Here is a 26,364-nt window from a genome sequence, read left to right as displayed (position 1 = left end):
TTTACTAATGCTGTTTCAGCAGTACTGGAAAAGTCATGCCTGGCAGCATTCAGTCTGTACTACAGTGGGCTGTATATTTATTCTAGCAACTTTATAAAAAGGCTTTGCACTTACTACTTGTGCTGCGATTTTGCAAAGAGGTGACGTATTTTAGGGCCACGTTATTCAGTGGTACTGTGGGCATTGTTGTCTGCCTGGTTCTTCGTTCTTCCAGAAAAATAATTTAAATGGAACCGGTATATAAGTGCAAGCAAGCTGTTACATGGACAAGGAGTTTGACATGGACATGTTGTTCTGCGTGTGTTGCACTGACCTAATACTAGTAATAAAATGTATAGTGTGCACTAGTGACATCGTATGTGAAGCTTACTGGGGCCCAAGGCAGCAATGGCTTCGGGACATTAGTACTCTGAAATTTTCTAGTATGTGTTGCCATAGTTATCATTGTCTTCATAACAGTGAGTGTGACATGCTTCAGTGATCATTAAGATGCATGTCTACTCTAACACTCGCAGACATTTGCCATGTGTGGTCTCATCGTTGATTTCTCTCTCTATCTCTCTCTCTCTCTATATTTAAATCTTTTGCCACATTAGTGTTTCTGGCTCATGCAGTATGAGAAATAATGACTCTCAAGGTGTGCTTTTTGAACGCATGCATCAGTTTTCATCCTGTAGTGTTTCCTCTTCACTGGGACTGTCGAGTACATTTAATTCCAAGAGAGCCATATGTCACTGTCCAAGTTGTGTTACTTACGGCATCATTTCTCAGTCATGTGGAAGGCGCGGGTAAACCGTGATATGTAAGTAACATGGATATAACCATTTACTGGAAATTATACTAAGGAAGTAAATAAACAATTTGGTTGGCCGTTCCTTACCTCAGTGAGTGTTTACTGCTACTGTATCAAACTGGAATATGCAAGGCCCAGGACAATGTCAATTACAGCGAGGCAAATGTTTGTTAACTCATAGCTCAAAATATGCATTCTGACAGCAAAAATGTCAAACACTGAGCAGAAACTCAGCGTAACATGCCCAAGCGTGTTATGGCCAGTGGCTTGGCTGCCCCAAACCCTGCTAGCCATAATGCCTGTCCCATGTGATCGCACACGCATTAACCACCATTCAAAGCACATTTGTAACTTGCAGCTGTTCACATGCCGCATACCGGCACAGCAAGCCACCGACGAGCTGTCAAAGTCGGCAGGAAACTGTTTTCTGGGCTGTCCGAGGCATCAGGATTGCATTTCTTTCACTACTGGGCCGTAGTTCTTTTTTCCGGAAATATCGGCCTGTACACTTGAAACGAATATTTGATATAACAAAGGTATTTTTGTATAGCGTGCAACTTGACAGTAATGAAGCTTGACTAGTTTGCTTACGTTTGCACTGACCAACCCTTGTTTTGTCTTCTTTCATGGTACTCGCCCTTCCTCCCCTCCTTTTCTGGGCTAGCTGCTGGGAAGAGAAGCTCAAGTCAGGAAAGAAAGGCTGGAAATACTTCAGTGTCTTCAAGGTATGATAGATCCATATATTTCTCACACAGAGAACCCGGCTATTTTAAGATCTTTTTTCTTTGTTTTTGACTGCCTTAAGGATTATGTAGTAAAGAAAGAATGAACGAAAGGGCATAAAAAACAAATGCATGCAGCCCTATCTGGTGTAGTTGTAGCAGCAATGAGGGAGCGCACTTTTCGTTGTCCAACAGGTATATCCAACATACAGCAGTGTCCTCTTGAACGTTAGGCTTTAGTTTGGCCTCCCTAAGCATCTTGTGCCTGATGTTCGCTGAGTACTCGGGCACAGCCAAAAAAGGTGACAGAGGTCTGCTGTTGACGGTTCCAGCCTTTTAGTACCGCTTTGTGTGAAGGACACTTATAGAGGCGAAGGTCAAGAATTTTTTATACCTTGCCAGTTTCCGTGAGCGTTGCACGTCTTCATGTTCAGTTCGCCAGGATGTCCTCATTTTGCTGCAAAAACTGCGTGTCACAAGTTGTTCCAGACGTGCCGTCTGGCAACTTCCGTCTGCAAATAGCTGCATTGCATGTACAGCATGCACCATGCGCATAAGTTAAAAAGATGTTGGTCTACTCATTGCACTTGAGGGGTGCACTACAAGAAATGGCATTGGCTATGGCAACCAATGTGACATTATTCACTGGTCTGCATCCTCTAAAGCTGCATGTACCTACCCCCCCCCCCACCCCCCACCCGTCTTCTCACGCACTGCGTGCCACCGAGTTGCTCTGCTTCCCTAGACAGGGAGCCTCCGTGTCGGGCCTGGTGGTGAAGCATAAGGAAAAATGTAGTTTCTCAGAATATTCACCTATAGGGAAACGTGGCACCACACTCTATGTGAGTATCCTAATGGGCATTGGGCCACCTTAGGAATGCCAGGATGCGGGTGTCCGAGGCTTTGTGTCAAAGATGGCTTGGCCTCAAACATGGTCCTGGCTGCGCAGACAAGTCTTCTTAAAATTAAATGTTGATAGAATGTTTTCATTCACCTGTGTTACGTCCTTCAATAAAATTTACTCAGCTCCAGTGCATAGGCAAGTGCTGGTAACAAGAACAGACAACGAACTGTCGCGAAGCAAGCGCAGACCTTATCATCTGTACTCCAACTTTAGTGGCCCGCCGGTACTTTTTACGTTTTGTATAATTATACATCCAAGCATACGTCCCCATGATTAAATAAAAACCTTTTTTGTAAAATATTAAAGGGAAAGCAGCTCTTTGCATGCTGTTTTAGTGGAGAATGAATCATTGTGATAGACGGAGTGGTGTAGCCAAAAGTGCCTTCAAGGTGTCCTGACTTCGCATGAACAATGTCTATCCGAAGCCGCAACATCCCAGCATTACCATGCATCCAACTTTTCCTCTAGGTAATATAGTTAGAAAGTCTATGGCAAACAGAATACGTACTGCTGAAGTCAAAAAGGGAAACTAATGTGCAGGTGTACAACAGAGGTGCGTCTCCGTTGCTAGGCAACATCTGGCCAGGTGAAGCACACGCAGGGCAGACCCGTCCGCAATGCACTGCAAATATAATTTCCCTCCTCTGCAGTTGCTTTGTTCTCAAGACAAGCTCAACACATATTCCTGCAGTGAAATTTCTTTACAGTTAGCCTCTAAAGGTTTGGCCAGAGAGCACAAGGCATAGAACAACAGAAAGCTGAGCTAGTTGGTAAGGATTTATTATGCAAAAAGGAGATGAGGCGTGCAGACAGGATACAAGCATAGGGAAGTGGACAACACGAATGCCGACTATCAACTGAAGGGAGCACGAGGCACAGGGGCGTTCTTGTTGTCCACTTCCCTACTCTAGTGTCCTGTCTGCACGCCTCACCTTTTTTGCATAATGAGAACAAGGCGGCTGTGCCTGTCTGCCAGTTCTTCCCACCCAAAATGACACATGCCTAAGCAGGGAGCGCAACAGCAAATTGACCTGAGCATTATTTCAATTGCTTTTATGTGACAGGGGCTGCGTCGGCATTGCCAGGTGACAGTCCACCCTTGCTGCACTTCACGCTGCCGGCGCAAAGTCCCACAGCTGTGGAGATGCTTTCCTCGTTTGGCACCAGCGGCACCGACGTGATGTTCGGCGCCTCGCAGGTCCCACCAGGTGGCGCTTCTCCAGTCACCGTCGGGCAGGTACTTATGCATTTGGCTCAATTTGCGGACTCCATTCATTTACGTGAGCTTTTTTCTTGTTCATTTTTTCGTGCGCATGTTTGCGTGTGGTGTTTGCAGTCGGCATCTTGAGAAAGCACCCTGCTTTGTACTTATAACCGTAGTTGCAAAGGCATCAATTTAGCACACTCTGTGTTGCAGTGAATTTCCTGGATCCCCCAATCTTGACTCCATTGAAGAGCCTGTGTTTATTTCTCTAATTTAGCACAGTAATTTTGTTTCACAGTTTTGATTTAACAAAGTCCACACGTAGCACATATATGTACAGTGTGGTCTGCTGTTAAAAGGAACACTGTAATGGGCAGCTCTTACTGAATAAAACAGTCCAAGCAGACGGTGAGGCATGAGAAGGGAAAACAACCTCATGGCCTTCCTCGTCCTTTGTTCATGCTGCTCTATTCAGTATGGATTACTAACAAGGCCATTAATATACAGTAGAACCCCATTGATACACTGCCATTTCGTGCAATTTCACGGCACCAATGTTCGTGATTGCGAATATGAAAATTAACCCAATACCGTTGCCGGTTAATACATTCCCAGAATGCGCTATCTTTCCGCATCAACATTTAGTACATAGTCAAACTGCTACCATATGATATGCTTTCCGACCACTAGATCGCATGTGAACAAGAGAAGGCACGAGGCATGCCCGATTGAGAGCAGCAGCTTCCCTGCAGTACTCGCTCGCCCGTGTCACATGGAAATGCCAGCATGCCCTCACTTTCTATTCCCGGTGCCAGCTAATTTCCTTGCGGGTTATCGCACGTCGCATTCACAGCTATGACCACCAACCATATTGGAATAAGCATCTTCATCTATCTAGCTGTTTCACGGTATGCGTGAGCTAGTACCGTTGGAAACGTACACAGCGAGCCTTTATTAGGCGATAACCCAAATGCGCCACCATCCCATTCCATCTTTCCCTGCTACAGGTGGCACAAAGTGAGCGTCATGTTTCGCTGTCACGGCATCGTATTCACACGTCCTCCACCAGCTCGATGTCGTTTTGGTTTCCCGTCTTGAAACACTACGGCTACGCAACAGCAAAACAGAGTGCATTGCAGCGTTCGTCTCGTGCCGCAACAATTCTCACAGAGTGAGCGCACCTAAACCTCCTGCCAAAATTACCCGCCCAAAGAAGCCGCTGACCCAGACCGAACTTGAAGTGCACAAGCATAAGCTTGTGGAAGCCGCAAAAACAAGAATGCGCTTCTCGGGCTGCTTTGACACCACCAGCTCAGCACGCATCGGCATCTCATGCTGTAGTGATTAGCACAACTCTTCTCATTACGTAGATATCAGCAACAGTTAAGTCTGCCACATTTTTTAGTAGTTCAAACCAAACGTTTTCTTGATCAGTACGTTTTCTCTAACTTCTTGTTTTTTTTTATCCAAGACGTATGAATGAGGTTCTACTGCTACTTAGCTTGTGCCGTAGCTGTAAATCCTCGATATAGTGAAGTATTTAACTTTTCATAACCTCTTGTCCATAGGACACCATGCAATTACATCACCACCACCAGCTCAGCACGCATCGGCATCTCATGCTGTAGTGATTAGCACAACTCTTCTCATTACGTAGATATCAGCAACAGTTAAGTCTGCCACATTTTTTAGTAGTTCAAACCAAACGTTTTCTTGATCAGTACGTTTTCTCTAACTTCTTGTTTTTTTTTATCCAAGATGTATGAATGAGGTTCTACTCCTACTTAGCTTGTGCCGTAGCTGTAAATCCTCGATATAGTGAAGTATTTAAGGGGGGACGCGGGTCTTGAAATCTCGAAAAATGGTCAAAAACGGCAATTTTCAAAAAGTGCGTTTTTGAAGTCTTTAATGTCCCAACTATGCCTCTACAAATTATTATGGCGCAATTCCTACTCGAAGTATTAAAAAAACGGCAATTTAGAAACGTCGGTGAGCCGAAATTGAACGCCAAGCGCGAGGGTTTGCCTCATTTTCAAGCTGCCGTAGCTCCGCGCGACGCGAACCGATCGGCGCCATCTTGGTCTCGTTTGAAAGCTGGTTTCCCGCTCTCCATTCTGGCGCCCCTCGGCACGCTGTAGACCCTCGTGCAGCGGAGCGATCGGCAACCCAGGCACCCGTTCTCAAGCGCGAAATCGTCGCGAGACAGCCGCTGATTGGGTGAAACGGGCGCCTCCCCGAGGCGCAGCCCTCTGATTGGCCGTGACGCCTGCCGCGGCCCCGCGGCCGCGTTGTTCGACTCCTTCGCGTCGTCTGCTTTCGCCGGCGCGCACGTCATTTTTCGCATTCATCTTTGTTTCCTAGTATTTTTCGTTCTGCCTTTTTCTTTATCGTTCTTGTAGATATTTTGGCTATTGAGTCGCTTCTTTTAACCAAGAATTTCTTGCTTTTGCGTGCCTGGTGTCGTTGTTCCGCGTGTCACGATGGCGCGAGACGCGCGCTTGAAAGCAAGCACGCGAAAAGCAGTCAGCAAAAAGAGGCGCGCATGGAATAAGCGCGCACATCGTCGAGAACTACAGCTTCGGTGATGCCGCAAGCTGCTGTGCCCTTGGTGGATGCGGCTGGACTGAGCTCGCCAACAACAGCTTCGCCGGTGGACGCGGCTGGACAGTGCCGATCGGTGTCAACTTCGGTGTTACCGCAAGTCTCTGCAGTGCCGGTGGATGCGCCTGGACTAAGCCCGTCGAAAATGCTAACTTTTGAGACGCTGCAAGTCGCTTCGGATTCCGTGTCGTCGAAAGCGGCCGAGCCGGCTGAGCTAAGCCTAACGTCGACTTCGGCGTTTCCGCACGCCGCTTCGGTGCCGACGGACGCGGCTGAACCGAGCTCGCGTGCTCAACGCTTCGACACGGTGTTTTGCGCGGAGTGCGCGGGGCGTGAAAAGTACGCAGACAACATTAAAACTTCATTGGCGAAGAAGTCCGCGACTTCCCGCAAGTTCGAGCTAATGAACGTCGGCGCAGCTAGTGAAGACGACTTTCTGAGCTTTTTTTTTTTTTTTTGTCAAGTGCCAATGCAATACAGAGGTTTTCACAATCTTTACATGAACAGATTTCTGTGAGTTTGGTGTTATTGTGTTCAGTAATGACTGGGCTGCATGCTAAAGCATTAAATTTTTCCATGTGATAGGTAAACAAAAGTGGCAGAGTAAGCAAAACTTTGAATGCAATTTTCTCAGCTTTGCTTTTTCGATCAAATGCCTTTGCCTTACAGAACTTTTCATAGTGTTTGCATCAATTGATTTTATTGAATTAGGTATCATTTTTTTCAGTAAAACCTCAGCTACATCCTAAAGCTTTCCATTTTTCATTAAACCCAATAGGCTAGCAATTAGGTCAGATGTAAGCTAATTACTCCTGCATTGTTTTTTTCTTCCTACTTTGTTATTCATTCACGACCTCTATGATCACTTTTTAAAAATTTCTTTAGCTTTAGGATGTGCAGTGGGCCCTTGGAAATGAAAGCTATTCTTTGAAACTAGTTTTTTTAATTAAGAAATTATCATAATGGCCCGTAAGAAAAGACCTATGTGGGATCAATTATTTTGCAATGTCTTCATTTCTAGAAGAGATATATAAAATCTGAATATATATTTGGGATCAGCATTCAAAGATATATCTGCATGCCAATTTTCAGGAAGATATGTTAAGAAATAAAAAAAAAGTTTTCAAGACCCTCATCCCCCCTTAACTTTTCATAACCTCTTGTCCATAGGACACCATGCAATTAGAACCTCAATACAGTGAAATCTCGGTACAACGAACTTCAGGGGACCGCGGGAAAATGTTCGTTATTCTGAAAGGTCGTTATAGTGAAAGCCCAAAAATTAGCCATAACAATAGCATTTCAGTAACGCAAGCGTCCTACCTTTGAAACGGTACCTCCTTGAACTCGTTTCTCACACAATGCACACATGATCGTCAGACAAGGCACATTTATTTGAAATAGTCCGTGATCGTCTTCTGACGGGTGCAGCACAGACTCTGCAGCACGAACGATTCCAGACCGTCCGCATTCTTATGCACGCCTTCGGCCGCTGTGCCGCTTTTGGCTATAAATATGCGGAGTTTTCGCAAGCAGTCCAACGCATCTGTGGCCGACACGGACTCGTCGCGGTCTTCGGGTGCTGCCGTAACGTGCAGCAAGATTCTTGCTGGTGCTTAAAGATTTTCTCCTTATCTTTGAGAATCGTGGCGATCGTCGACCGCGCCACTCCACGTTCTTTAGCCACGACGGTTTGTTTCTTCCCGTCTTCTATCTCGCGAAAAATCTCTACTCTCGCTCAAAGAAAACAGCTTTCGCTTCTTCGCCGTGCTTAGAGTTGTTGAGCTCATGGCAACGCGAACGCCGGCACGCACTTCTAACACAATAATATAACCAGAAGAAAAACAAGATGGACAGCCCTGATACGGGTGACAGCACGCGAACAACTGAGAAAACAAGCAAGAAAAACGTGGTGCGTCGTCACCTCCGCAACAGGAAAAAAAAAAAAGGCCCACTTCAGCGTTAATTACTACTTTTTTTTTTCTTCTGCCGCACCGTCTCAGGTTTTACGCGCCCATGCTCCCCGCCTCTCCACTCACAAAACCTGGTGCGTCGTTGCCTCCACAACGGAGAAGGAAAAAAAAAAAAAGTCTCCGGCCGCATCTTTCTCCTTCCGCGCCATCTCAGGTTTTTGCGGGAAGCAAGTTGCAAGGCGGCCCGCTCTTCGCGCTGCGTCGTCTGCTAGCTTAGAGCTCCGACTGCCGTGACGGATACACGGAAATCTAAGAATCCTCGCATTTCGGGATATGAGTTCGTAGTACTGAGGTGTTGTTAAGATGACACGGAAATTAAATAACGATCGTTATTCTGAAATGTTCGTTATTCTGAAGTTCGTAGTAGTGAAATATTTTTACATTGAAACTATAAGCAGTCGGCACGGGATTTCATAAAAGTTCGTTAATCTGAAATGTTCGTTAATGTGGTGTTCGTTGTAACGGGGTTTGACTGTATAATGAAGTGTGTTTGCATGCGATTTCAATATAACGAAATTTCACTTCCGCAGCAAAGGAATGCCATGACAATGAATGGAAACTTCCGCAGATGCAGATGGTAAAATGATTGAATTACAAGTGGCTGCTTGCAAACGCACCTCTCAAATCGCACGCGGTGTGACAAGAGCAACTGCCAAAGGGAAGCCGCATCATGTTCCATGTAAAGTCTGAGTGTGATAAGATCTTATTGTGCCCCGCGCACTTTGTGCTTTGGGTGTGGGTGAAAGTGTGCTAGGGTGAGAAAAAAAGGATGCTGGCTTCACGCACGAGTGACGCCTCGCCGTGCGAACAAAGGGAAAGAGGGGGAGGGGAGCGAGCTCGCAATAATGCGAACAAGCGTACCCGAGGGGCAGGGCGGGGAGGGGGGGATAAGTGTGCGCACTTCACGATTTCTGTTGCGCATCTTAACCGCGCATGGCCGTAAGCTCAGCTGAGTGTATACGCAGCCGCATACCCTGCTTTAGACGTAATCTGCCGCATGTACAAAAGGTGGAGGTCGAGACGGCATGGCGTCGTGTAAGCTGTCAGCCCACACATTTATTCTTCACATTTCAGCGACCCATTGGAGCGAGAGGCAGGCGAAGTATTCGCTCCCCACTGCCGGCATGATAGCATCGTCCCATTGGGGACAGCGCGATCAGCCGCAGGGGGCATAGTGCACGCGAAAGCGTGGCTGGCTTCGCTTAATTCATACGGCCTATGTTAAGATATCATCGACGTGGCATGAGACCATATAATTCATCGCCGACTCCCAAATTTATCAAATTGAATTGTTTCCTCATTCAAAATTGCTTTTTTTGGATTTACTCAATAATTCGGAAAATTCGGCGGCACCATTCCGTGTAAGAAAAATCGATCGGCGACTAGTACTTATTTGCATAAAAGGTCTAATTTCAATACTACGAAATTTCAATATAACTAAGCAAATCGCCTATTTTACCTGCTTCACTATATTGAGGTTTAAATGTATAACACACTCAGTAAAATTGGCAATTTGCTTCGGTGTACATGTATTGAAATTCGATGTTTTATGCAAATAAGTGCAGTCGCCAATAAAGTTTTTCTATACGAAAGGGGCCTCAAAATTTTCCCGAATTATACCATGCAATCGGAAAAGGCAAACTTGAATGGGAAAAAAAATTCATTTTGTTGAATTTGGGAGTCTGCGACAAAAGATGCGGTTTCATGCTGTGTCGACAATATCGAAGTGAAGCCATCCACGGTTTTCTGTCCACTCTGAACCTGCAGCTGATAGTGTTGCCGGCCGGCGGTGGGATGACTCTACCACGAAAAGTGCCACCAGAGGTGAGCGAAGGATTCGTCTGCCTCTCGCTTCAATGTGTCTCCAAAACTCAAGATAGTGCAACCTCCAGAACTAAAACAAAACTAAATGTACGGGAAGACAGCACATGATGCCACACCATTTCAGCTCAGCCACCCTGGCAGCCATGCACCCTTAGAAATAGGGACATGCACCAGCCTGCCCTCCACTTAAATTTGAAAGTTAAATACATACTTCGTTGTATTGAAAACTTTGTTACATTGAGGTTTGTTAAATCAAGGTTTAACTGTACATACATTGCAGGCGGGAGGGTCATTTCCCCAAGCATCTGCGCCCACGGCTAGGGAGATGGCGGAGCTCCTGCTGCCACACCTACAGCAGTTTGGGGCAGACATCGACATCAACAACTTGACCACATCGATAGCTTCGGGTGGCCCATCGATGCCAACGATGTCACCCGAAGTGAGCGGGGGACCATCGTCAAGAAGGCCCACGGCAAAACGGAGAACAGCAAAGGATGGGGAGCCAACCACGACGAGGTACACAAATGCTAAAGCGCCTAGCTGTGTTGCGAACGAAGCACGTCACTGACATACGCACAAAGCATGGCCATAAGACGGGTCACATAGCATGCCCATTAGACGGGCCGGGTCTTTCATCATCATCATCAGCCTGGTTACGCCCACTACAGGGCAAAGGCCTCTCCCATACTTCTCCAACGACCCCGGTCATGTACTAATTGTGGCCATGCTGTCCCTGCAAACTTCTTAATCTCATCCGCCCACCTAACTTTCTGCCGCCCCCTGCTACGCTTCCCTTCCCTTGGGATCCAGTCCGTAACCCTTAATGACCATCGGTTATTCTGCCTCCTCATTACATGTCCTGCCCATGCCCATTTCTTTTTCTTGATTTCAACTAAGATGTCATTAACTCGCGTTTGTTCCCTCACCCACTCTGCTCTTTTCTTATCCCTTAACGTTACACCTATCATTCTTCTTTCCATAGCTCGTTGCGTAGTCCTCAATTTGAGTAGAACCCTTTTAGTAAGCCTCCAGGTTTCTGCCCCGTAGGTGAGTACTGGTAAGACGCAGCTAGTTTAACTAAAGACCCCCACTGTGTGGGGGTCTTTAGGTAAACTCAAAAAATGCATCTATTACAGCCCCTCAGAAGAACATGACAACAAGACTCTGTCTTGAATCTTTAATCATTCAAAGCACTAGAAACACAATAGACAGGTCATCTGGAACCTTCAACCACTTGAACTTCAAAATTTTGCTTTGTGTGCACTCAAGACTATTTAAGGGCATTCTTCATAGCCAGCTTTCCATTGTGAGCATGAGGTCCACACAGATCTCGAAACATTATATTGTCTTGACTAAGGTCAGTGGCCTGTTTCATTCCTAGCAATGGTTTTACCTGACTTGATGGTATATACTTTTAAACTCTTTGACTACAACACCTAGATAAGCATTTTTATCGGTTGCCTACAGAGGACTTCACTTCATATACATGTGTTCATTCATTTTTCCTGTACGTATAAGTATCTTCAACGAAGTATAAATAAGTAGGGAACAGAACATTTCTTTATTCGCATATGGCTACTCTGGCTAAGCAACCTACAAAGAAAAATGCAAGAGATGTCAACTGTGTGGGGAATTGAGCAGGAGTTCACTGCTGTTTTGAGCAGGGAAAACTGACCGAATTCTAAGATTCCCAAGGGTACCCCTCAACAAAGTTGACAAATGCCCTAGCTCGAAGGCTGCTTTTCAGAAAACTTGTCTAGGGTGTCTACCAACCGGGAAAACCGGGAATTCTCGGGGATTTTGAGTAGTCTGGAAAAACTCAGGGAAAACTCAGGGAATTTGCAGGGTGTCTACCAACCGGGAAAACTGGGAATTCTCAGGGATTTTGAGTAGTCTGGAAAAAGTCAGGGAAAACTCAGGGAATTTAGGCCTCTATCAGGGAAAATTAGCGGCAATTTTATTGAGAAGGTTGAAAGTCGCGGTAATGCTGGCTCGAGCAACAGACCGGAATCGTAATGAATCGTCTTTGACGCCCTGTCGTCGGCTGGAGGAGTTGCCAGTGCGCACTCAACGACCGACTTTCCGGATTCCCGATAATTTGGACGGCTTCGCGGCTCCGCCACGTACTCCATAGATTCAACGTATCAGAACGTGTGAAATTTCGGACGCAAGAACTCTTCGCCGTCCGATTTTCCGGACCTTTTGCCCTGACCGCAGGTCCGAAACGGCAATAATCAAAGGCACCACCGCCGCCGTTTTGATTACTTCGCCAATTCGAACCGGCACTCTCGCACACGGATCCGCTGGCAGCCGTTGCCACCACTGCGGCAACGCTAGGCCTAGCTGCTTCGACGTTCGCTATGAAGCTTCTTGCCGTTGGATGCCGAGTTATTTATTGAAAGAATTAGCTGCTGTCAGCAATGGCAGAGGCTCCGCCTCAGGATTCCCGATTCCCGATACTTTCCGGATTCCCGATAATTTGGACGGCTTCGCGGCACCACCACGTACCCCATAGAGTCCATGTATCAGAACGTCTGAAATTTCGGACGCAAGAACACTTCGCCTCCGATTTTCCGGACGTTTTGCCGTGACCGCAGGTCAGGAACGGCATTAAAGCCTCTACCGCTGCCATTTTGACTACCTCGCCGCCTCAAACCGGCGCTCTCGCACGCAGATCCGCCAGCAGCCGTAGCTACCACTGCAGCAATGCTAGGCCTAGCTTCTTCGACGTTCACTGTGAAGCTTCTTGCTGTTGGGTGCTGTGTTTTTTATTTAAAGAATTCGCTGTTGTCAGCAATGGCACAGACTCTGCCTTTGTGGTCCTCACGATTGGCTTAGAAGCTTGGAAAGCGTGGTGCGTTGTATAATGCCGATTCCCGAAATTCAGCTTTGCCTCTGTACAGAAATGTTACTTGGTGAAGTATACTCAAAAGTATTGCAGTGAAGCATAACAAGTGTGGGAAGGGGCTATTGCCTCGGGACACAGTTTGTATTCCTTAATTATACATGCATGTACCCAGTATTTCCTGTCACAGTACGAGCACCGATATGCCTAATACGTGTACTGACAGGCCTTCAGAGTGTTACGAATGTGCCTGTGGCGGTTTGAGCCTTTAAGGGCAGTAAATGACGCATTTATTTTTTCCAATTGGCCGATTTGTCGGACGTTTTCGCACCCACAGGGAGTTCAAAAAATCAGACGTGGAATGTGCAACTGACCAAGAAGATGTTTGAAATGGTCCATGGGGTGAACGAGTCGCGGAAGGAAGACAAGAACAGAAAGGACCTACGTATTGAGGAATTAACAGGAAAGGAGGCGTGCTGCCTTAGTTTTGAAGGAGCTTGAGCTCAAAAAACAGTGTTGGCTGATGCCAAGATGCAGGTGTCCCCCATGCAAACCAAAATAAACTCTTTAAAGCAGTGAAACACAACACTGAGGCGTCATGTGCGGGCTGGCAGTACCGTAAAAACCAGACTATAGGTCGGACCGGAATATAGGTCGATCCCCCAACTAACGAATTCTAAAAATGAAAAAAATATTTTTCAGTGGCAAAAGTACCGAAAGACATGACACCCTTACCTATAAACAAATGCGACTCAGCGGGTTGCACAATGGTGACAGTATTTATTTAAATGCTGCTCGCATGTGCACCTGGCCACGTTTTTAGCGGTATCGCGCGACCATCGACCCGCGTGCTTGTCAACACCGTATTTTAACGGCGCTGAGCAGCGAAACAAACGAGATACGCGCATGTGTACACATGCCCTTACTTTCGCTATTTCGCCGCTTCGTGCCGTGATGATAAAAGGTGCTGACAAACACGCAGGTCGACGGTCGCGTGACACTGTTAAAAATTTGTCGGGTGTACAGTACACAGAAGGGCACGAAGTCCGCAAGCGCTACTCCGAATCAGAGCAACACGTTTGAACAGAGTCGGATGACGAGTACTTCTCGTTGTCCAGTCCATAGGCGCGTGTGATCTCTACCGCTTTCAAACGAATGCATTCGACAACAGGCAGCGATCTTACACGCAGCTCTTGGACGGACTCCGCAACCTTGCCTTCCAGTTCTGCAGTCCGCTGCGATCCGGCCACGAAATGACGTTTTCTTTTGGTTGCTGCAAGTTGTAATACGTTGCTTTTGCCTCCGCCACTTCTGAATGCTATTTTCGGATACTCCAAGTTCGCGCTGTGCCGCCAGGTTGCCGTGGGCTTCCGCTCATTTTGAAACAAAATGAAAACGCAACCTTTAATGAATATAATTTTGCGACAGTGGAAACGCAAAATGCCGGTGCCACAATGTCGCCACGCCATAAAATAAAAGAACCACCGCCGCGCTGCTGATGATGGCGATGGCAAAGGCGGCTGTTTACTTCATCCGCCCACTGTTGCAAGACTTCCGCAGTTTTTCCGCCAATGTCCGGTATATAAGTCGAGAGTCGACTTTTCGCGATGGCTTTTTGAAAAAAAGTTTGACTTATATTCCGGTTTTTACGGTATGTCAGGTCAGTTGAGGTTGACTTTTGAGCTGTTGAGAGAGAATCTCAATTATGAAAAAGTTTGGGCCTCATACCACTGAGCTTGCTATCAGTTGATAGAAATGGCTTGTATATTCGAAAATATTTGCTTCTGTATACATCTCCTTTTTATTGGTATTTAAGAATGTCCGACTCCATTTGCGATTTTTTTCTAAGACATATTATTTGCGGTGAATTTTACTAACCCCTCCCTTCTATTCTCTTCTTGAATAACAAACACTACTCCTTAGTATTCAAATTGGATTAAGTCGTTTTTTTTTTTTCAATTTTTTCTCATATGCTTACTAGAGAGTGACAGCATCGGGTGATATGGTTTCAGCCCGTCTTGACATAAAACATAGGTCTGCATCACTCAGGGAATTTTGCAAAGGCACTCAGGGAAAACCTGGAAAACTCAGGGAATTTGGAAATGTCAACTTGGTAGACACCCTGTGTTTACGTCTGCAGCGATTATACTTCGAAAAGCACATCGATATTTAGTAAGCAGAATTTTTCGATCTGAACAGCTTCTAAAAAAGTAAGAGTCCCTCCTCCAGCAATGCTGAGAAATGAAAGCGATGTCGATAACTCGCTTCGCAAACTGTGTAAAGCTGCCCATTGTTCTGCTTTCACAGGAGTGAGTGCAAATGTGGTTAACCATCTGCGTTTTGACCTTTTCAAACACTTTTGAAGATAAAAAGCTGCTACAATAAGTTCACATCTTTTCCCAAGTGCACGTCTACCGTACTTACACAATTATATGTCGACCTTTTTTTTTTTTTTGAATATCTGAAGTGGAGGGGTCAACTTACAATCGAAATCAAAACATGGCACTGCAACAAAAGTGAGACCCACAGGATATCAGGAGAGCTACAACGTAGTTACAATTTTATGTTTACTCTACAGCCCTACCTGTAGCTTTTTGCTATCTCGCACGTTTGTTTGCTTTTTGGAAGGGTTTTTCAACATTCTTTAGTTTTACAGTGTGCACAACACTCATTGGGGGTTGTCGATAGTTCGTGGAAGTGCGGGTGTTCCCATTTGCGGCAGCACCCTCAGAACAGCGGCGCTTGCAGGGAGTATTGATAGTTCATGGAAGGGCGCACACCGCTCGCATGTTTCTCTTTCCCTGTAGCTCTTTAGTTTCATGCGTTCGATTTGACTGCCGGCCACGTGCTACTTTCATGCTTCCTCAGTTCAGTCGTCATGGGTGTTCTGAGTCCACTAAACATTCAGCACTCGTTCACACCAGCGTTCAAGAGGGCTGCCATCTTTTTCTCTGCAGAAACAAATAAATGCGCAGTAGGCCACAAGTTTGGTGTTTCCTAATGGGTGGTGCGAGAGTGGTGACTGCAGCAAAGTGAAATTTTCATCTGTGACGGCAAGCAAAGGTTTCCGTGGGCTGCAGTCGGGACGCTTTCCGGAGCTGGAGGCCAAGCTTGCGGCGTATGTCGCCAAAATGTGTGATCGGTCCCTGCCAGTGACGTGTGACATGGTCATGAGACAAGCCGGGATCTTCACCTTTTGAGGACCTGCTCCTCCGTGAGTACGAGTGGTGGGCGACAGAAGACCGCGAACTTACGTCAACCGGACATGTCAAAAGAGCCTCCCTGACGGTAATGACGATGGCACGACTAGTGAGGACAATGGCACAAGTGAGGACGAGTAGTACAGTGACCATGCCAGCTACTAATAAATTTTCATTATGGAATGCGCCCACGGGTATGCTCTTCTTTTCCTTTTTCCCCTGTCGCACGCGATGTGGGGGGGTCGACTTACATTCGAGTTGATTTACAGTTGTGTAAATATGGTACATCATGACTGGCTGGCCCCCGTCATCGTTGCTCTGTCGATAGACGAGCCAAGCCAGCTCATCAAAAACAAAGGCAAAAGCAGCGTCACTTTTCTGCTCCCTACAAACAAAGCCTTATCGGCACATTGTAAGTCAGGAAAAACTTATAATAATAAAAAGTATACTCCATTTCAATACTAATAAAAAGACCAGAAACCGCTTACGCTAATAGAAGGTCACGTTGTCTACCTCTTATGCAGCTTCATGTTATTGCCACGTGGGGGCGCCACAGGTCATTTTTCACGACCTTTAGTGATGAGTTAAAAATATAAATCCATGTTTAATGTGAAAAACATGGCTCGTTTTAGCCGCTACGATAAGGGATCATTCCATCAGAGGGGTTATCTCGATTCATGTTCCGAGCGGTTGTCTCTCCCTCTAAGGGGATAACCCTTTGAGGGTTGAATTACTTTGAAAAAAACTTTCCCAAGTGGTCAAATTGCTTTATTGCGGATCTTGAATGTACAAAATGTATAAAGTCGGGAATAAATACTAAAAAATAATTTGGAACAGTATTTTGGTGTCTGCATCACTCAGAACTGCAAAATGTTCAATAGTACGGTATTTCCAAGCGTGGCACTCCTTGAAACACGGGTCTACGCACAGCGCCTTATCGAAGTCTGCACACCTAAAATGCTTGTCTGTTCTCTTGGAGCGAGGAGATGTTGGCGCACACATGACATCTCTGCGTGCGGCTGCCTTGGGAAGAGGTTTGATGCACCCTCTCGCGTAAGCGCGTTGCCGCAGAGAGCGAGAATACCTCGTGAGCGGTGGTGATAAACAAGCTAAGAGCAGTGCCAGTCAAGATTGAAATCAACTTCCGCTGCCCCTGCGAGAGCGTGCCGACAAAGAGAAAAACCATGTTTTGCACACCTCCGTTTCATTCACGCGGCGGAACCGAAACCGCGTTGCCACTGAGAGCGAGAATACCTCGCGAACGGCGCTGATAAACAAGCTAAGAGCAGCGCCAATCAAGATAGAAATCAACTCCCACTGACCTGCAAGAGAGTGCCGACAAAGAAAATGACGTTTCGCGCGCCTCCGTTGCAATCACGTTGCGAAACCGAAACCGCCAAAGGGGCGTTGCCGCAGTCTGAGCGACGTGCTGAAGCTAGCAATCAGTTCTGTTTATCTCCCCAAGAAGGTAGCACAAATTTTAAACGCGTCTTGTAAGTGCTAAGAGGTGGCAGCACCTCTCGGTAAGCACGCATCATCACTATGGCGCGAAATTTCAAACGGAGGGTCAGAACCGTACCTGTATGGCAAAGACCTTGCGGGACTGAAAACCGCCGCCGAACATGTACGGAAAAAACCTTCAAAGGGTTAAAAGAAGGTCAGCTGGAGCCAAATTCACTAAGCTTTTCGTTTGTAAGTGCCTGGCATCACGATTGGCTGTCATCTACTCCTACGAGCAGTTGTAGCGTAATAATTTTATTTGTGGGTGCGGTCCCTGATCTGAACTTTTCATGGCTGCGCTGAATTATTATGGTTTATAACTATTCCCAGATGCTATTCTCGGAAGTTCTGTACACTATCATGTACAGAAGGTATGTCCCTCTGTCTTTTTCTTTTAACTGCAAAGGGATGTGTATTGATTTGACATCTTTGTAGCTTCTGTTTGTTGCGAGCACATGATGCTCTGGCAAGGTATTTTAATAAGACGCCCATGACTGAAACGAGTCCCGTTTTGATATCGCAGGAAAAAAGCAAGGACAGCTAAGCAAGACGCAGACGGGGAAATTGGTGAGCAGACAGCCAGCCATTTCTCCGCGTGTCTGTGTGAGTGTGTGCATTAAGGTCTGCACAAGGCCTTCCATTTGCTCATCTAAACCATCTAATTGGTAGCGTTGTCTACGAATCAAGAACACCGACTGATGAAATCAGGTGTGATACATGGCTTCCTTAATTGGCATAGTCATCTTCTTTCCTGCAGTGATTAACGTTAGCTGGTAAGCTAGTGGTAGGGGCAGCTTATTTGAGGTATCTGATTTGTGCTCAAATCTTAAATAATGATTGTATGTTAAAAAAACCCGGGTGCACAAAATTAATCTGGAGCCCCCAACTACAGTTTGCCTCATTGTCATATTGCAGTTTTGGCACATACACCCCAGTAACTTAAATAATGTTTAACACTTCTGCCATGTGCACTGTCATTGCCTGGACACACACATGCACACACACACAAGTGGTGTGTGTCCGATTAGTATGGGCAGCATCAACTCGCCCCTCTCGCATAGCACCAAGCGGTCGATACCCTACACATACATCATCAACATCTCTGCTAATTACCACCGACTAACCAAAGAGTACAGAAAGCTTCGCTTACACCGATTCCCACAGTGCTTGGGGTCTGCGTAATTATTTTTATTTTGTTACTGCCTTACAGAGGAGTCGCAACTGGATCAGATTCCTCCTTGCCAAGAAATTTCAGCACATGACTCGCCCGTTGTGGCGCTCAAGGTAAAACTGCCACCTTGCTTGTCTGTCCGTGCTTATTCCAGTAGCATTCCGACCACTAGCCTACCCTGTAACTCGATACAGTTGATGTCCATTTACCTATACATAATGACCTGAAATTTCTTTACCTGATGGAATATGGTTAATGTGCGCTTAAAAGTGTTAGTTTTCTGAGGGCAAGGAAAAAGGATATAGTGTTATATCGTGTGCCAAGTCAATGTGGAACTTGTGGGCTTGCTGCAATAAACCAATGAAATGTGTCGGGCGCGGAAGAGAATGGCTTTGTGTCATCAACTTGTGCGGCTGCGTGTATTTTTACTGCGACAACAGCTACAAGCCTAGAACTGGGCTTGCTCTATCTAGCTGTCCTTTCCGTTACACCGTAGTCCCTTGTCGTCATCGCGTGACCCCTCGGCTTCACCTTCGCCATGTGGACAAGAGAAACAAAACCACCATCACCACCACTGGGAATGAAAATCAGGCCCCTATGGCATGGTGCAATTGGGAGCCATTGTGCTATCGATCACACCACTTTGAGGCTTGTGAATTTGTATGGGGTTCTGTACGCCGCACACTCTCTGAGAGCAGCATCTGCACATGTATTTCCAAGGCCATGGTGTAGACAGCACTGTTGTAGACAAAAACGATGTTGTGTGCATTGCGGCGAAGTTCTTGATAAGATGAGCAGTGTTCACTGAAAGAGCCTGCTGAGTACACGAGTTCAGAGCCGAAGGAATCTCTGAAGTTTGCAGATTATTTTTTCTTTTGTTTATTGACTGTGCCGTGTAAACGTGGCATTTGCAGTACCTAGTAATTGGAATGTGCATCTTCTTATCCACAGCTCTAGTCAGTTTCTAATTTGGTTGCGTAAATACTATTTGCAGCTGCAAAATTAGTTTTTTTTTGCTTTCTTCTTCTTCACAGCTTCTTGGGCATTACGTCTACTCCTGTTCCAACGACTGTTCTGCCCGTCGTCACAACCTCCTGGTGAGCTGATACCCTCAGTCATAAAGTGCTTGCCATATGACAGAGCTAATGCCATTTGTTTGCTGCTTTGAGACAGCATTTGAAGTCATTTGCAGACTAGTGTATGTTAAGAGCTCATTCAGGTTTGTCTTTGGACTGAGAGTGTAGGCTTGACAGAATTCCTAGCAGAGATTTGTATTACATAGATGAACTCACATTTCATTATGCTAAGGAAAGGTGATACCTGTTGCCGTATTTACTTGCATAATGATCGTCCTTGCGTAATGATCGCACCCTGCTCTTGCCACAGAGATATGTCGTGTGCCAAGTCAAGCTGATGATGATTGTGCTTACGATCTATCGAAGGCTACACGAACAACTATTCAAGACTTCCCAAGCGGTCTGCATGCACCTAACAAATTCTTAAACAGATGCCCCATTTCATTCCTTTCATTACTTTCTGCACTTCCAAGAAAAAAAAAATTCTACAACCAAACTTGCCTTGGCTTTATTTTTGTAGGCTTTATAATGGTTGTGGTCAACAACAAAAAAAGATGCCTTTTGGTTCCTCTCGTCTGCACTCGTGTGCACGCAACAAATCGCGATCAGCAACTACAGTAGCCACACTCGCATTGATACATTAGAAGTGTACCCTATTCATATGCCAGTGCTTGTAACACAGCTAAGATATTCATCCACCTTTAGCAGAAACATGCTGTATTGGGATTGTTGTGAAGACAAACGGCCGCAGTTTTCGCAGCACGCCCGCCATGTGTTTCTGTCACTGGCAGCTAAGCGCACCCATCTCTGTTTGTGTCCCCTCAAAGCGGACATGGCTGCATTATTGCCGCATACTTGCCGATATCAACTATATTATTCATTACTGATATGACCAAAACTGTTTCGATGCACGTGATATATACTCACAAGGGAAAAAAAATTGCCTTCGGCACATTCGACTTGCTCCGTTGGCCGGCATTTTTGTTTTGACAACGCGACCTGTTACAGCAGCAGCCGCCTGTTCGTAGACCTGTTGTCATCCCGCAGCAAACGTTTGATAAAAAAAAATTTTTTTCGCTGAAAATTTACCTTGCGTAATAATCGCACCCCTTGCGTCAATTTCTCTTGGAAAAAAAGTGCGATCATTATGTCAGTAAATACGGTATTAGCCCCGAATGCACGTAGCCATGCTAGTATTATGGCCCATTGGTTGTAGCTTTCATACTTATTGCTTACTTGCTTTAAAAATTGTTATGATATGGCAGAACATACCTTTTTCTTTTACATACATGCCTGAAGATGGCATGGTATTCTTCTGTTATATTATAGTTTATTGGCAATTTTTATCTTATAGCTCTCTTGGTGATTTTTGACACTTGTGTCAAAGAAGGGCTCACGAGTATTTGCAATGCAACATGAAATAATGTCGCACTGCTGAAACACAAACTAATGTATTTTCGCAGAGCAGCACTTTAAAGGCGTGAGTGCGCATGGTAGCTTCAATTAACCAGCTTTTGCCACATTCAAGTCGCAAGTAGAACTGGTGTGGCCAAAATAGGGCTTGTGAACCACCTGTGCTTTCTCGTACATCTATGCAGATCGTGGTTGGATATTCCACCAGGCTTTCACTATCTGCCATTGCATAACAATGTGCAGTATTGTGCCAGGTTTTACATTTTCTCGTCTCTTGTCTGTTTTTGCCAGGCTTAACCACAGTTCTGTGTTTTCTGTGGGGGGGGGAAAAAAAGGATTCCAGCCAGTGTGTCAAGTACCTGGGAAGTAGCAAGACAGTGAATGCAATTGAGGTGCACAATGCGAAGAGCCCATCTGCAGTGGTGTACACCGGTTCGCTCGACGGGATCCTTCGGTCCTACGACCCTGAGGTGAGTTTTATGAGGTAGGCAACTTACATGTCACACCTTCCTGAGGTTAATACACTTGAATCTCATTATAACGAAGTTTAACGGGCAACTGAAATCACTTATTACGTCCATTATTACCGTTAACTACAATGTATGCCCAATGGGGTGCAGGATTGTAAACATGGAAATAAGAAGACTACTTTGCAGCCCATGGAATCGCTACACGGCCACGCATGCAATGAAATTTGAATAAAAGAACTAAACAATCTTTGGCAAGTGCAACACGCGACTTAGCACCAGATGCAACAGCCTTTAGGTCTTCTGTTCCATTGTGATGGTCTTTTGAGCCCACTTTCCACTTGGCTCACCGCAATCAAGCAGCATGTGGCAGAACACAGAGCGCTGTGCTGAGTGCTTGAGGAGGCAAGCGAACTTCACCATGCTGGCTTGGCTCGGCCGGTTCGTGGCCTTCGAGATTGCACCTATGCCAGTGAGATCTCTGAGGCCCCGCCCAGCTGCTAGCCCACGCGGCGCTTCGCATAGAGAGGGAGAAGTGAATGCACTACTTGGGCATGACCCCTGAGATTGCACCCGGAGATCTTTGAGGCCAGGCCCAGCTGCGGCTGCAGGCGCGGCGCATCATAGAGAAAGAGAAAAGTGAATGCCCGAATTTTTCGCACTGTGGCACGTAGCGGCGCAGCATGGTGTGACTTGCACATGACCAGAGAGATTCCACTGGGGAGATCTTTGAGGCCATGCCCGCCTGGCCTTGTAGGCAGGCATGCGCAAGGGAAAGTGGAGAAGTGCAACAGTGGACAGTGAGCAGATACTTATGCGCACATGTGCAGCCACATGTGGCAGTGAAAGAGACCAGTGTTGCTTGACAACTTATTCGATACGGAGTCGCAGGAGTATTTAACTGTCACAGCGAACGAGTGCCGAACCCCGCGGAAGGCGATATAATTGGTGCGCAACGGCTGGACATCTTTAGTTTCGGAGACAAATCTAGTTTGTTGTATCCACTAGCAGGACAATTTCACTTTGTTAAAGTGAAGTTTTAAATACATAGATCTCTATGGAAGTTTCAAGGGGAACTTTATTTACTTTGTTATATCCATTATATCATTATACAGTAGACTCATTATAACGGACCCTGATAATCCTACAAAAGACATCCGTTTTATCCGAAGTATGTATTATCCCAAACTCCTCACCTAGAAACTTTTGTTGCAATGTCTGACAACTTTATTACGAAGAGTGAGTGACATACAGTGCAGTCCCCTTATAGCAATAGACAGTTTTAGTTTAGCGTACGCAACTATAGCGTACACCATACTATAGCGTATAGCGTACACTAGGCAACATACGTTTTTTACAGGTTTAGTTGACCTGCGAAATCTTCAGATCTCGGAGGCCATATGCCGTCGCTGCGGCTACCTCCCGACTGTGGCAATAGGTGGTGCTGGCATCTCGAATGTTCCTAGCGTTAGGCTTCGACTCGTTCGAAACGAGAAGCAATCTCGAAAACACCATAAGGTTATTCAAAATACTCTGTCGTCAAAGCGGCCTGAGACTAAGCGAAAGACTAAACCACAGTCATTTGCTACGAACGAAGTGCATTTTACAAAAGCAAGGCCAAATTCAATTCAAAGCGAGCAGCCGGGACCGCCGCAATGTTTCACGCAAACCACATAATGACGCTAACGCTAAATCTGAGAAATAGCGTGCGTACGCTATACGCCATGGGTCGTTTAGTGTTCTGCGTATGCGCAGTCACAACCTGCTATTTTATTGCGTACGCTAAACTAAAACTGTCTAATACCACATACAACAATACTATATCGGTTATAACGATGGCTCAAGGTAAGTCATTTTATGCATTAGGTCTATGGGGGAAAAACACCATATAGTATTAATTTTCTAAGCTAGCTCCTAGCTTCCATTGCATCCACCTGTGCCAATATGCACTACAGCAAAGCCTGCTTGCAGTGTTTTAATGACCCTTTGGTTCTGATCAACTTCTCATTTATCTTCTGTTCATTTCAAGACTGCAGCATGTAACGAATAGATAAATCTGCCATAAAATCCGCACATATGCTAATGCAAGGTTTTCTATTGAATACCGATGGTATTCTATTGAATACCAGAGTTCTTAATTGTTTTAAATATTTTTTTTTCCAACAACGAAGCGTGTTTTTTTTTAAAATTTCGCCTGCGTAAATTATTTACTCTTGCTTCTTTTCTTGTCCAAAGCTTCTTTCCTCGCATTTGGGTTGTAGTTAGTATATATGGGTGATCAGCAGTGCATGCGGGAAGTGCATATCCCCACCAACGCCAGGCTCCTCTTGCAGACTGGGGAATACCTCAACAGCTTCAATGCGGAGGCACCCATCATCTGCACGACACTAGCCTGGGGCAAAATCTACCTTGGCCTGCAGACAGGACATGTCGCAGTGTTCAACCTCAAGGTAATTGCGCGCCGAGTAAATCGAAAAAGGCACGGCTCTGAACACACAGCCGAACCAAAGTCGCACCAGACACAGAAAGACCTTCGCTGTGTCTGTCATTTGTTAAAAGCCTAACTGCTGGTGTCGGTGGGGAAAGAAAATTTGTGGTTGGCTCTGAGCAAAAAAAAGAAAGAAAGGTCAGCAAAGCGTCCCCTGTTCATTTTGATGCTCGACGGCAGCTGGCCATTTCAATACAAGGTGCATGAGCGATGCTAAAAATTGCAAACGCACTTTGCACCTTCATTAATGTGCAACCATGCAGTCGATGTGATCACACGGTATTGGTGTGTTGGCTTGCTGGCTGAGGAGCTAGCCAAGCCAAGCCATTTTCTGAAATTTGCACGCATGTACAGAATGTGCCATTTCAGTTCGCTCGCTCTTTCTCCGAGAGTATTTTACATTTTTGCAACTAGAACATATTTTTGAGCTGCTGAGCGACTGAATATTTGCTTCCCTGTAGCCAATATTGTCTCACATCTTGCATATTCAGTTTCACTATATAAGTGGAAGACCTATAGAAGTAAGGCCTGGCCAATCAAATTTTAGACTTCCTATTTACTCGAATTTAGGCCGGCCCCGATTCCAAGCCGACCCCCAAATGTCCGAAGCCAGAAAAAAAAATTTTTTTAACTTACCTCAAGTGTAGGCCGAACGAGAAAGGGAGGACAGCGTTCACAAAATGAAAACAGCATTTATTTAATATGAACGCGCCGAGCTCACTCTACGTCATCATCGCTGCTACCCTCTTACGCTTGCAGACGCGCGCAAACACGCATCCGCATGCCCACACATACCGCAGACATTGCGGCAAGGCTTGTACGCGTCGAAACATGGCGCAATCTCGGTGAGCAGCTCCTCTCTGTTATCACGTGCTTATCTTCCTTATCGCTGTCATCTCCTCGTTGCAGCACACGTAAAAGGTGCCTCCCATTGCCCCCTCCAACGACGGACATTTTTCTTTCGATGCTGAAGTCCCACCCACCTTGAACATTTGACGATGCCTCAACTTTTCATTTGAAAGCGGTGCTATAGTGGTTATGATAACGCTGCACCACATGCCTATACAACACAAATCAAAATGATGATGTTGCTCGTGTACTTCAGTTGGCTACTGGCACGGCTAATAGCGGCTGCGATTCTGACTTTTCTAGATGGCACTAGCTATGCACCATAGTTACCATTTTCAATTACAGACTGGCACGGTTTTTAAAATCCTCGATTCTGAGCCGACCCTAGAATTTGGTATATGATTATTCGAAATAACTGTCGGCCTAGGTTCGAACAAATACAGTACCTCAATATATTTAACAATTCACTATATCTTTGTTTGATTGAATGATTGAATTTGTAGCTTTGCTACAACACCCGCTGCTTACCATATCTGGTCCCCGACCCCACATTTTGTCTAGCTTTGAATACGATGAAAAGAGACAGAACAAAGAAACTTCCGAAGAACTCTGAAGGCAGATATTGAGACACAAAAAATGTTTGTCTCATTCTTTCCCACAGTCTCAGAAGTTCCAAGACAACTTCTACTGCTCCAATGCCTCTGTGAGCCGCATCACAACTTCGACGGAAGGAGCTCAGAAGCTCCTTTGCACCATCACCTTCGACGGCAGCATCACAGTCCGTGACCCGTCGACTGGTCTCCTGTTCCGGTGCTTCGAGGGGTGCGTGCAGCCCCCATGCTACATCGCCATCAACAATGGCATCGTGTACACATCTTCAACAGACCGCACGATACGCATCCATGAGCTTCGGGTGAGTACGTGGACATTTGTCACTGGGCCAGTCACTTGATGCTCAGCACTGCTCGCATGTCGATCATGAGAGCGTAAACTTTATTTTCAAATCGGTAAAATTCGAGTCCAGTGCCTTTTTAGTGGCTCTGGGCACCCGCTGCGGATGCAATTTCGAGACCTTGTCGAGACAATGTCGATCATGAGGATCCGGACAAATCTCTGTGACATGGTGACAGCTCATCCAAATTTGCGGAGTTGACAGGAGTTGTAAGGGTGCACGAACATTTGAAACGTTAGAATGAGTTGAACGGCGTCCTATTCGATTCAGTCTTAAATCAAATAGTCGCTATTCGTAAATGCAAATATTTTTCAAATACTTTTTGAATATTTCAAAACATCAACTGTGCACCCAGTGAAACATGAAACTGATGCAACAGTAT

At 45.8% G+C, this 26,364-nt stretch overlaps 1 protein-coding gene across 5 annotated transcripts in view; it reads left to right on the top strand.

The window, feature by feature from the left end:
- Window positions 1-26,364, top strand: part of LOC135904741 (mucin-17-like) — an 84,903-nt gene that overhangs the window by 42,879 nt on the left and 15,660 nt on the right. For all 5 annotated transcript variants that reach the window (XM_065435695.1, XM_065435696.1, XM_065435694.1 and 2 more), the window contains 9 exons: window positions 1,458-1,518; window positions 3,484-3,656; window positions 10,302-10,537; window positions 18,090-18,133; window positions 18,777-18,850; window positions 19,772-19,834; window positions 21,562-21,696; window positions 24,027-24,143; window positions 25,692-25,943. In XM_065435695.1, the coding sequence (XP_065291767.1) occupies window positions 1,458-1,518; window positions 3,484-3,656; window positions 10,302-10,537; window positions 18,090-18,133; window positions 18,777-18,850; window positions 19,772-19,834; window positions 21,562-21,696; window positions 24,027-24,143; window positions 25,692-25,943 (1,155 nt within the window). The remainder of the gene's footprint in view (window positions 1-1,457; window positions 1,519-3,483; window positions 3,657-10,301; window positions 10,538-18,089; window positions 18,134-18,776; window positions 18,851-19,771; window positions 19,835-21,561; window positions 21,697-24,026; window positions 24,144-25,691; window positions 25,944-26,364) is intronic.

This window comes from Dermacentor albipictus, chromosome 7, assembly GCF_038994185.2.
Source record: "Dermacentor albipictus isolate Rhodes 1998 colony chromosome 7, USDA_Dalb.pri_finalv2, whole genome shotgun sequence".
Classification (NCBI taxonomy): domain Eukaryota; kingdom Metazoa; phylum Arthropoda; class Arachnida; order Ixodida; family Ixodidae; genus Dermacentor; species Dermacentor albipictus.
Note: the sequence above shows the minus strand (reverse complement) of the source record. Positions and strands in the feature narration are given on the sequence as shown.